This window comes from Schistosoma haematobium, chromosome 1 (assembly GCF_000699445.3).
Source record: "Schistosoma haematobium chromosome 1, whole genome shotgun sequence".
Lineage (NCBI taxonomy): Eukaryota > Metazoa > Platyhelminthes > Trematoda > Strigeidida > Schistosomatidae > Schistosoma > Schistosoma haematobium.
The window spans coordinates 42,572,885-42,586,517 of NC_067196.1; the positions used below are offsets into that span (position 1 = coordinate 42,572,885).

The following is a 13,633-nucleotide window of genomic DNA, read 5'->3' on the forward strand; positions in this document are numbered from 1 at the left end:
GCCGCCTATGACCAGTTTAGTGAAGGCACATAGGTTTGCAAATCTCTCACCATTTACGCTCCTTTCTCCTAGTCCATGTCGTTCCATGATGTCTTCATATCCGGTGTTGTCCATTTCAATCTTGGTATTTAGGTCTCCCATCACAATGGTCAAGTCCTTTGTTGGGCACTTCTCGATGATTGACTGCAGCCTATTGTAGAATTGATCTTTAGCTTCTTCATTGAAGTCGTTGGTAGGCGCATAGCATTGGATGATGTTCATTGTAATGCCCTCTTTCTTTGTTTTGAAGGAGGTTTCGATGATCTTTGGTCCATGAGAATCCCATCCTATAAGTGCATGTTGTGCTTGTTTGGACAGCATCAATGCAACTCCTTGTGTATGTGGGGCATTTTATTTTTCATGGCTAGAGTATAACAGAAGCTCCCTGAAGCCATTCGTTGTTGTCCAACTTGCGTCTAATGTGTTTCGCTGATCCCGAGCATCTCCAGGTTGTATTTCCTAGTTTCTGCCCCAATTCGGAAGACTCTTCTAGTCTCCCACATTGTACGAGCATTCCATGTACCTAAATAAATGGTTGCTTTGGTTGTCAGTTTATTGCAAACTGTATTCGCTTAAAAAATGTTAAATAACATATTAAATTAAAGTTAGTTACCTCATATCCTTTAGTTACAGCTTTACACCAATCAAGCATAATCTGTTTTGCATTAGGTTGTGCTCCTTTTCCACCGGATGCGAAACTGTAATGTAATTAATAATCAATAAACGAAATACCTATTTTGCTGTTGTAATAAATATATTTTTGTTATATTTAAATGAGTAGAAAAATTATGTTTCTGGCGTTTCGTAACTTAATGTAAGCCGCTTCTTCAGAGTAAATAAATAATAGGCATTAAATTAACACATGTTTAGATAGTACAAATGAAACAATGAAACTATTAAGTCTAACCTTGTTATTGATACCTGTTTTGTTATTGTATTTTAATCTTTGATATTATAGTTCGAAATTTCGGGTATGTGGTGAAATGAATGCATGTTTATTGTAATAGTTATATCCAGTGCTATAGTTTGTATTAACTAAGATTTTGCAAAATCTTTAAATTCTTGTTAAGTAAAATGATGAAAAATAACTGGTTCATAACGATCGGCATATCGAGTTTTCAGCACATTTACATGTGATCTAACTAAATAGTTCAGTCGAAGCATTTTTCGACAATTTTTTTAGTGTATTAGTACTTCCCATTGTTCTTAATTAAGTACAGAATCTGTCCAAGCAGCATATTTGCAACTGTATAAGAAAATTATTTTTAGTAAACAAGTAACTTTGATGCAATTAAAGTTGAACGTTGTCGATTGAAAAAGCTATTTTTCTGGTAAAAATACTTTAAGAAATACATAACTTGTAGTGGGATCCATTTGGTCGTTCAGAATATCTAAAATTCTTCATCTTAATTGATGGTGTTTCACACTTCCGATGGTACATCATGTAGTTCAACCTCCTAAGGTGTAAATTTTCTACGTGTATCTGATAATACTGGACTCATGTAAATTAATATTACCAATGGTCTGTGAGCTTCATATTTTACATTTATTTTTAAATATATCATTGGATATTCAGTCTCCTAATAATTTAGTTTATACAAAGTTCTAGAATCAGAATGCGATATAAAGTTGATAATTTACTGATCATTTGGTGTATTGTTGCCACAAATATAACTTTTGAACACAAAATGTATTCAGCATGTAAAAACACTGAAATCGTAAAAAGAAATCATGTATATCTGTTCGTTAACGGAACCTCACAGCAACAGAAAAGTACCATGAGTGTAAATAAATGAAAAGAGACACTTCAATTACGTGTAGATCCCCAATATCCCGCAACAAATAAGTGTAATATTTAAAATATTGAATTATTTCTATCATTGTAAAGATACGTACGAAAAGTCATTTCTGAAGCATTAGTAAATGATATTATATTTGAGTAGTATGCATAGTTATACACCATTTCTGTGTGAACTGTTAAGTACTATCATTATGATAGTATAGATGAATTCAATAGACGACATTTTGTATGAACTCGTTACATTGTGGAATAAGGTCTCTCTCCAACATTAGTTTCATTACTTACGTATATATTTGTAAGGTTTAATTATGTGACCTCTTTTATGTTAGTTGTATATAGTTAACGGGTACATTAAAGCGTTTAACATAACTCCAGAGCATTTAAGATTAATTTAAGTTATTTTACTCCTCTGATCACTTGAAAACTAATTTTTACGAATTTAAGTAACTCGGATTTGTGTTGTTTCCGCCTCGAACCATTACAAATCATCGTGAAAGAGAAGTATTCATAAGTTTCATTGACCTTCATGGTGAGCAACAGTCTTGAATTAGACTATTGTGTTTGTTACGACCAATACTATATCACATGTTTGGAAAATTACAACTGAGCTATGTAGATTGTAATTGAGGTTTTTAACAGGATTATATATTCGAATTATTTAACGCCTATCAGCTAACTTACGTCAACATTATGTTATAAAAACATTTTACTTTTCAAGTAATAGGCTTTCTTCATGCAAAACACATAGTTATAAGACTACCGAGAAATAGGTTAATGTGATTTAGATATTGACTAGTTTATTTACTACGAACGTTTCTTCACCGATCCTTCTCGTGACCAGTTTATCGATTCATAATTTATTTATCACAAAGGTGTGATGTAACTCAGTAATCAGGCAAATTCTTGATTTCAGTTTCACGTTCTTGCTTCAAGGTCAGTAATACTATCCAACTGGGTAAGATGACATAGGTATGGTGGGGTTCAAGTTGACGACTAAATAACTAGTTATCGAATACCTAAATAATAACATTGGTTTACTCTCTGTAGTATTTATTTATCCGAACTATTTCTTTGAATAAAGTAACAATCAAAATAAATCTTATGTATTAATTAAATGAAATGTTTTACACAATTGTTTTTACTAAAAATAATTTCATTTACAACTCCTACTTTGGTTTTGCACCCTGGGGATTGTTCGCTTTATCCATCGCTTTAAATTTATTCATTGTATGCGAGAATGTAGAATGATGTCTGGAAATAGTAAGGAAAAACAAATTAAAAACATTGTTTTGTATAAATAAGAAAGACATTAAGAAACAGTTAATCGGAATACCGGTGAAACAAGCATGTTTTTTTAGAGTAATGATGTAACATAATGATATGATTATGATGTTTCTTTCTTCAACAGATTAACAAGTTTATTGAACCAATCTTAGTGAAATACTTGATCTTACTGAAAAGTTTAGTAAATCTAAAGAACGTAGGAGAATCTGATGAATGATTAATTAGACTGAATATTGTGATATCCAGTTTTCTTTTACCTTAATTTTTAAAAAAAACTAATACGTAGAAAACAATCATTGGAACCATGAAAAAGTGCAGAGACAAAATGCATTCGGGATCTGAAAGTTTGAAAATATTAAATAACTAATATTTGCCGAATTTTAAGGGAAAAAATCTTTTCACAAGTTGAAATCATGAGTTAATTGAAGCTAGATCACCATGGGAAACCTGGAAGTACTGGACGGCCGTTTCGTCCCGGTATGGGACTCCTCAGCAGTGCGCATCCACTACCCCGCACCTCGCGGGATTCGAGCCCAGGATCTACTGGTTTCGCGCGCGAGCACTTAACCACTAGACCACTGAGCCGGCATCCAACGGTGTTAATGTCTAACTTCAACCAATCCACGAAGTTGCGCCACCGTACACCATTGTCTTCAGTGAGTTCCTATCTCACAACAGACCTGGTTGAACTCCACTGGTAACGACTTCTCACTAGAACTCCAGAAGTATCTCCTGAAGTCAGTCACTAGTGAGCAGGTGATTATTATTATCAGAATGGGTTTTGTGGAGATTTTTAGAAATTTCACAAGTTGAAATCATGAGTCAATTGAAGCTAGACCACCATGGAAAACCTGGAAGCACTGGACGGCCGTTTCGTTGAATTTGCATTTAATGGAATGGTGTATTTATATATTTGTAGGGAATATATTATTTATCATTACAATATACTTTAATTCTCTATTAGTTAAGAATTTGTAGGACTGACGATTAGTAGTAAATTACACATCTAGTGGTAATTATCTATAAAATGTAAATAACTTTGATAATAGAGAACCTGACATTATAACAAACTAGATTGGTAAATGAGTATAGAAAAAAGTTGAATTTTTAAACAATCGACAATAGTATATTTTTGATGTAAATAGTAAACACTATTGTCACATGAATTGTAATTACAAACCAAATCAGTAAGCGTCTAAGTTTAGTAAACCGAGGTAACAGATAAAAGTCATAGTGAAATCAGTAAAGCGATAAGGTAAGAATCTAAATTTTTCAATACATTTCACATTATATTTTGGTATAACAATGAAGTTATATACTTAAAACGTGTTCTTTTGAACTCAAACACTTAAAATTCAGGCTATTATTAACTTATATCATCTTGGTAGTTTTAGATCATGAGTTTACCCAGGCTAGACGACTGTTGAAAACTGTGAAGTACTGGATAATCATTTAGCATCAGTATGGGACTCCTAAATAGTACACATCTCCGATCCAACCAGAAATCAAACTGAAAACTTTCAGGTGTTTCTCCGAGCGTTTAACTTTATGATCATTGATCTACATTTCTAACTGCGTTTGATTTGTAATATTGAGCGACCACTATGTACTGGAAATAGCAATGTTAAGTGGAGCTAGATCGATAACTGATTCTTATTAGAACTCTGAGACTTAGCTCTAGAAGTTAGTTACCAGTGAACGCTTGATTAATTTCTGGTAAAAAGGGTCAACTTATCATTTACAAAAAGGTCAGTCATAACGACTAGTCTATCCAATCTTACTTATATACATTTATCTTGTTTCATACATACTACGTCCAACGTAATGAAGTAAAAATGTGATCTACAGCGATTTTGTATATTTACAAATTAATAAGTTAACATGACACTGTATTCCTATTATTTAAATAAACTGTTTATACAAGCAAGAATAGCACATTCTATTTAAGTCGATTGTCTCAAAAGAAGTTTCTATTTTATTATGAAATTTATTCTATAACAGATGTTTATGATAAAAATGAAGTATAATCTTCACAGTATGTAACGAATTTAACTATTATCTACCTACTTATCTGAAGTTTCTCGAATTATATAAACTTTGTTTATGACACAAATTGAACTGATAATCATATTAACTTAGTATATTATAATGTTTTATTAAATAGTGTCAATCAAACATAATTCAATGTAAGCGAACATGTTTTGAATATAAACAAAGATGAATCTTTACATATTATAATTAATAAATAGTAAATCTAAAGGAATAAATGCTACCACCAATTAAACTTACCTTCTTAAAGTGGTCATGTTTCCAGACACTGTACTATGTATGATAAAATATCTTATAATATCCTAAGTGTTTATTTAATCCTTAAATAATAAGATTAGCAATATAGATGCTTTCTATTATTCAGTTGAAATAAAGTTGATACAAGAAGTAGAAAACACAACTCTAGAGATGAAATAGTACTTAAATATGAAGATTTTTTATATTGTTTCATGCAAATCACAATACCATACTCCGTTAATCAATAAGTGAACTCAAGACATGCTTTGTGTCAGTTTTTTCTTTTCAGTAAAATAGTTCATACATTGGATATATACTCAACTGAATAATAACTTCAAGAAAAAAAAGTTATCATGATGACATAATCACATGACAAGTAATAGAGATCTACAATTGTATTATGAATGATAAGTAAATAGTAAATGCTGGTCACTTTAATTTTATGCGCTTACTTACAAACAAAAAAACATTATTTTTTTTTAGTGAAGTTTTAACAAAAGAAAATTTTACTCATTCATTGATCGGATTACAAAAACAAGACATAATTTGCGATTGCTCCAAGTCAACGTTGAAAATCACTGGAGTAAGATAATGTGAACTGTTGAATATAAAATAAGTATTTCAATGAGTGTATGCTTTCAAATAGACCTTCAAGTCAATCTGGTCAGAATCTACATTTATGTTCTTGAATCATTCCAATTGTAAAACAATAACAACGAACAATATAGTATTAAATGAATACATTTGGTTACTTTGTTTGTCCCAGATCATCTATATACTCACTGATGTGTATAAATAAATAAAGTATTATACATATTCGCGCCCAATGGTGACACCAAGGCTGAAATATGAATTACCTCGAATGACCAGCCCATTTTTTTATTTATCAGTTCGACTGCTGCTGTGGAGATTGTTATATTGGTTGAAGTTCTAGGAATTTACATTTTCGTGCTAGCCAACACTTCCCAGAGTGGCTAGGCAAGGTCTGGTGAAGAAAGTGAACTGCTCGACACTGTTCCATCTAGTACAAACTAGTCATAGTGCCAGTATAAACCAATCCTTTTCAATAATTTATCGGGTCAGTAATTTTTGCCAAAGCTTGTCAGACTTGAAGTCCCACAAACAACTGAAGAAGTAGTCATCCGGATTCAGAAACCTGAGCTGTGTGAACAAATGAAATACCTTCAATCATTTATCCTCCCCTGGCCAACCTTTAAGCGAATTAATCCATAGTAATCTTAACTATTGAATGACCTAATTCGCAGTCAAATGTAATTGTCTGTTATCTTTATTCATAAATCTTTGAATTATTATTATAATTATTATCAGAGAGGGTTTTTGTGGACATCATAGTAATTTAATAGTTGAATTCATGAGTCAATTGAAGCTAGATCACCATGGAAAACCAGTGCTTCGATTGAATCATGAATTCAACTATTAAATAATTATTATTAATACTACCAATGGTTAAACATCAATATCAATCTCCCCAATACATGATTCATTTACTTTGCATTCATTCCAATTTATTTTTTACACACTATAGTCTTCCACTAAACATTTGATCAAATTGTAACTGCACTATTATTTCTTTCACCCTATCTGACCCATATTTATTCTGATCATGGATCTTAAATTTCCACTCAACATATGAGTTATATCAACATTAACAATTTTATTCTATTTCGTTTGACAATCCTAAATTCACATGTTATAACTTTAAACGATGCACTTTACCCTTAACCTGGCCATTTTTCGGATTATTAATTTGGATATACAATTGTAGAACCTGAAAAGAATTTACCGAAAAGAATATTCTCCGTTTAAATATTAGTCTTATAAATAAGGTCATTTGTTCACTAGTGAAAAGCAATTACAAATACTTTCCATATCTGTATATATTCAATACATAGATCAACAGGTTACACAAACAAGGAAAAATGAGTTTCCTTATATGAATGTGTCATTGTCGTCCTGTACCAGTTCATAGTAATGTATAATGATAACTTGAGAATTTATTTGATGCATTTAGTTTTATCACCGCCCAGTTGGATGATGATTTTTGTTATTGGATCCATGAATATTGGCAAGATATTTTAGTTGAAATGTTAATAAACTGAAGTGTAAATCAGTGGTGACCAGTGGAAAACATCTCAAATGACAAGTAAATAGTGAAGCAAACTGTAGTCGTGCTCAAGCCATTATCGAAGTATGATACTTAGCAATATGAAGTTGAATTCATGTGTTAGTCGAAAACACGTGGAAAGCATAAGTTCAAATCATATGAGAAAGTAAATATTCCATAAAGTTATATATTCTTATCCAAGAGCTTAACATGATAAAGAAATCCATGTATTCAGAGTTTCTACAATGCTATTGTTAATGAAACGTCGACAACTGACCCAGTTTATGAATAGGCGACGTTAATTTTGCAAATCATAGGGTTTATTAAGTTAAAACATCCCTTGAACTAAAGTTTAAAAGAGAACAGCATCAAATATCTCTTTCGAATCAATTAATTTTAATGTTAACATTCAACAACAAGATTATTACAGTGTGTAACACCCTTTCAGAAGAAACTATCCTGAAAAATAAAATAAACATCCTGGCAAACTACGAAAACTTGTTTAATTAGATGGTACTATTTAAACTTATGTTAATTTAATTCGTTTACTTATTTACTCTGAAGGAGTAGCTTTAATATAAGTCACGAAACGTCAGAAATACAAATTTCTCTACTCATTAAGATATAACAAAAAATATACCCAGACTTTCTATCCAATGCCCAATTTATTAGAAACTATCAAGTTCAACCTTGACAATGATACCTAGAAAAAATAATTAGTTTATAAACATTGATAGTTTTGAAACTTTTAATCCAGATACCAAATGAAAAGAACCTTAATTTTGAAGCTTTTCTGAATCAACTTCATTCATATTAAACTATACACATTAGAAATTAGATAGTCTACTCAAAGATCATTTCATTATAGCTTTTAATACTATCAAGATATTGTTCAAATATATCGTATATTTACATATAATAAGTTAAAAGTTTCGATTTCGATTAAAGAGAATAACAATTAATTAGAACTTATGATTTACAGTGAATCATTTTCTAGTTCTACTACAATTAATTGACCTACTATCAATGTCATTTTTCTAGTTTAGTAAAAGATCAGTTTCATTGATTTTTGAGTATTAACTAATCAGGAAAATCAGGTCGATCAGTTCACGTTTTATTTACAATCTATAAACTAATAAGTTATATAATAAATGAGTAGAGAACTAGACATTAAAGGTCAAGAAAGTTATTGAAAATCAGGTCAGTAAAGTAGTGATTGTATATCCTATAAACATTTTCATAATAGAGAAAATAATTAACAAGTTTGGAAAGTGGGAAGTTAAAAAACGTGAAAAAATAGGGATTCATTAAACAGAAGCAATGGGAGTAACATGGTTATTATGTTGTATTACATTTAAAATCCTAACAGTTAAACATGTTACTAGTTTTCTTAAAGATAGGCTTTAAGAAATAAGTGGTTAAAAACGGATAATAGTTGAATTTATGAGTCGATGTAAGTTAGTGTTCTAGTGAGAAGCTGTGATCAGTGAAGTCCAATCTGTGTCGGGTAGAAACAGGTATCTTACTCAGAAAATAGATGAATTGTTGTGCAGCCATTCATGGATCGATGGATGTTAGACTTTAACACCGTAGGACACTGGCTCAGTGGTCTAAAGGTTAAGCGTTCGTGCATGAGACCTATAGGCCCCAGGTTCGAATGCCACGTGCGGGATCGTGGATGCTCACTGTTGAGGAGTCTTATACTGGGACGAAACGGCCGTCCAGTGCTTCCAGGTCTTCAGTTGTGGTCTATCATACATGGACTCTTGAATTCAGCTATTAAAATTACTGCAATTTCCACAAACCCCGTTCTGATAATAAAATGTGGATAAAACAAACCTTTCTAAGGAATATGCAGTTTCCAAAGAACGTTATTTCAACTATTTGTTTTAAATACATTCAATGTAAAGTGACAAATTTTCGTCCTTAGAGTCACCAGTGAACAGTTTCTTCATGTCTGAAATTAATGATAAACTAGTTTTAATACAATGATTCAAATATGTCCTGATTTCCACGTTATTGATAAACGGATCGTGTATTGAATAGGAAAAAGAGAATTCAGCGAAGAAAATTTTTTTTCGACGACTTCATTTACTTAAGCTGTACATTCGTACACATAGTTATACGAAAATATATGTCTATAGGAGGATAGAAAAGATCGCATCACAATAATGGATCCGAGAATTAATAATCATAATTAATAATAAGTATCATCCATATATCTCTTATGTAAATGAAATTTCTCACTTATTGGTCAAAGTACCGAATTTTCTAGATTGACCATGAAACAATCAGCCAAGAGAGGACCCAATGGAGAGCCCATTCTAACTCCATCTGCTTATCTATAGAAACATCATTAAATCTAAATTGCACGTTGAATGTACAACGTAGAAGTAGTTCTTTAAGATAATGTTTTGGGATACACACATCAGGATTATTATTTTCAGTATAGTCACATAAAAAACAACTGGTTTCTGGAAGAGGAGCAGTTGTAAAAAGAGAAGTGACATTTAATGGGAACATTTCCTTACCAATTACGTTAATATATCTAACTGAGTCGACAAATTCAAAGGAATTAAGAGAATTGTATTTATTCATATGATTTTTAACAGGTTGTAAAATGTCAACTAACCATTTAGCGATCAAGTGATAAGGAAAGTTGTTCATATCAAGTATGGGATGTAGAGGGACATTATTCTTATGAACTTTTGGGAGTCCATATAGTCTTAGTATAACGGTACCCGATGGTTTGAGATGTTCATGGAGGTCACAATTGATAATAGACTCATCTTTCATTTTCCGTAGGATTTTAATCAGCATCTGTTCAGTTTTTTTCAGTTGTGTCTTCTTCGAACGGTTTCTTTGGGGAATTTGACAGGATCAGATAATATCGAAGATATTTTGGAGATATAGTCAAGGCGATCCATAAGGACAATTCCTGCACCCTTGTCTGGACGACATAACACTAAGTCCTGATTTCTCCGAAGATCAGATAATTGAGATTTGTGTTCATTTTTGAGTAATCGACTAATTGTAGGTGTTGTATTTGCATATTGATAGCAACAATCCACAAGAGTTTTTTTTGTATTAAGAATTCATAAACTACTTCAGTTTAATAAGTTCAAAGCACAAGCACTTATAAGCTAAATATGGTTTGAAAGCCCAATAATTTATTAAATGAGCATTAAAAAATTCTTTATCTAAACGACAATCTTTAGATGATAGTTGCTTAACATTATTTTTATTTGAGCGGATACATTGTGCTCCATGGCATTTTTGTGGAGATCATGAAATACTGTTTGCTTCAAAATATATTAAGATGATTTATTGATTACAAGCAAAAGGAAACCCAAAATAAAGAAGAGGGTAAGAAAGTGAAAAACCATACTTAGCAGTGCAATCCAGCGGAGTTTTATAGAACCACAATGATTTACTTCTTAAATTATGGTGTATGATACTTATGTCCACAGACATAAGTAGAATGTAACACTAATTGAAAGTGGAAACCCTGGCAGCAAAAGGCTGAGAAGCTCGAGTTGAAGAGGATAGAAGCGAAAATAGAAAGGAATTGTGAACTTGAAGAATAATACGAAATGTGAAGAAAAGATGACGGAAACTCGCAAATGAAGTATTCAGTGTGATTCTCATATTTTACTAAGACATTCTGCAACTCTGTATATAAGTACATTTGATTGTCCCCACTCGACTCCATGTCCACTGCAGTATGAGACGATGGAGAAAATCATGAAATTATATAACATAACTTGGTTATTCAGCTTTTAATAGCCTGCTGAAGAGTAGATATTGAAAAGTCACTACCAAACATCCAAATGAAGCATGATATAGAAATTAATTACCTTTACTCATGATACAATATTGTCTACTGAATGTAGTATTTTCTTAAAAGTAATGCAAATAAATTTACTTGTATTATGGAAAATTAATATTTTTTCATCTTTAATCATGATCTCATTCTAATGAGTAACTTCACTGATGAGTAGCATCATAGATTATCTTTTTTTCAGAAAATCTTCGAAAAAAACATGCCCTTTGGTAGTAGATATTATGTGTTTAGTTGTAAAAACGGATGGTTACTAAATTTAAGGGTATTATAAGCAATACTGTTATGTAATACTTGAACTATATGTTTTACTATTGTGTGTTTTAACAAATGCAACTGTAAACACAATCTACAATAGACATATAAAAAAATACTAAAAAAATACAGAAAAAATATGTATATCTCTACTAAAAACGGATCAATGTTTCTGATTTTCAATGTGTATAACCTTTTATTTATTTATGCACATCAGTGAGTATATAGAAGATTTGGGACAAACAAAGTAACCAAATGTATTCATTTCATACTATATTGTTCGTTGTTATTGTTTTACAAAGTTTGTCAAAGAAACTAATCTCACAACACCACATATTCGTTGTTATTTGAGCTCTTCTATAAAAGATTAAGTATTAAGAGTTTAGTCTGACAGATTATTGCAATGAAATGTATCTACAAAATGTGATATCTTCAGAGATTCAATCTCTCGACTCAAATGTAAAAGCCTATTAACAAACACCAATTTCATTTTCTAACTAATCTCCAACACCATTGATGTTCGAATAATTCCATTGTAAAGTAAAACATTAACAACAACTAGACCTCAAAATAGCTTATCCAGTGTTTTATCATCGTTGTTTTCTACTGAGTATGGTGTTTGAATCAATTCAATTCTTATATTCATTGAAAATTCATGTGTAATACTCCAGAAATGATGAATAATACAATTTTAACTGAAGCAATAGTATTATTCAAGTGTAAATATATTGAAGTATATATCTTCTCTAACTATAACATCATTTTTACAACTGAAAATGTAAGGTTATTATGGAAGTATCGACTTGCGACAACCTGTTAATTAAACCAATCCCCATTCAGGTAATGTTCATTCACAATATTTCCATAAACCTATTGTACACACAAGTACGATGAAACAAACTGCCAGTTTATAGAAATGAATATAAATGAATATTATACTTCATGAAATTACATTAGATCTTGTTTTTTCTGAAAAATAATTTAATTATTTAGAGAACTAATCAATATTTTTTTCTTAAAAACGGGTATTAATTATTTTTCTTAAATTTTTTGAGACTACTTAAATATCATAGATAATAGTATAAATGATGATAATTAACATTCGTTGAAAGGTAAATATGATTGACTAGAAACAAAGAATCTATAATATATTTACTTACCTTTATTTATAAATCCTTACAATGATTATTATTATTATTGTGTTTAATGCAGATACAATGAATGTTTTAAATAAATGATAAGTTATTATTGACTAGGATAGAATATGTCAACAGTAATATAGAATAGACAAAATTAATCAAGGTCATTGAGAGATTGTCCTTCAAAATTTACCATATTGTTCAAATTTCATTTGTATTTTAGTTTTGTTATTTAATAGGAAAATTTTTTTTAGAAAAAAGAGGTAGGCGGTTAATGGCTATTCCGTTGTGTGCATATACACACAACAAGATTCTGATTTATTCTAACAAGACTGTGATTAGATATACATAAATAAACCAACCAAATGAAACAGTGAATTTAAATGGGGAAATTTTGTTGTTGTTGATCATATTCAAAAATATCCTTACAGGGTAAATGATCAATTTTTAGTTGTATATGTCTGTTTATTGTCTATTACATTTACTTTACTATCTACTTCCTTAGCTACCTACCTATCTAATAATCTATCTATACCAGTTATTTGAATGCTTATGAACAATTATATACATATATATCAATAGGTCACATGTCTGACTTAAATGACCTAAAAAGAATTAACGATTTTTAATAATTTTATGGATATAACACTTAAAATGAAGGTTAACTGAATGAAAAATAGGGAAGGTGTTAGTTAGACAACAACAACAACAAAATATGGTAATTATAGGAATACCAGATGATACAATAGAAGTCTGATATCATACTAATTACTTAATATGCTTTTCGGCAACATAAAACCTCAATGAAGATTTAAATGAAGTTATTGTATTAGAAATAACTGATATCATACTGAACAAATTCA

General features: G+C 30.7%; 1 protein-coding gene across 1 annotated transcript in view; it reads right to left on the minus strand.

The window, feature by feature from the left end:
* MS3_00009862 (uncharacterized protein) overlaps positions 1-13,295 on the minus strand; it is a 30,383-nt gene extending 17,088 nt beyond the window's left edge. The window contains exons 1-3 of the mRNA XM_051218260.1: positions 10,168-13,295; positions 3,011-3,091; positions 653-737 (exon numbers count right to left, since the gene is read on the minus strand). Coding sequence (XP_051074106.1) covers positions 653-737; positions 3,011-3,066 — 141 coding nt within the window. The 5' untranslated portion in view covers positions 3,067-3,091; positions 10,168-13,295. The remainder of the gene's footprint in view (positions 1-652; positions 738-3,010; positions 3,092-10,167) is intronic.
* Positions 13,296-13,633: the final 338 nt, after the last annotated feature.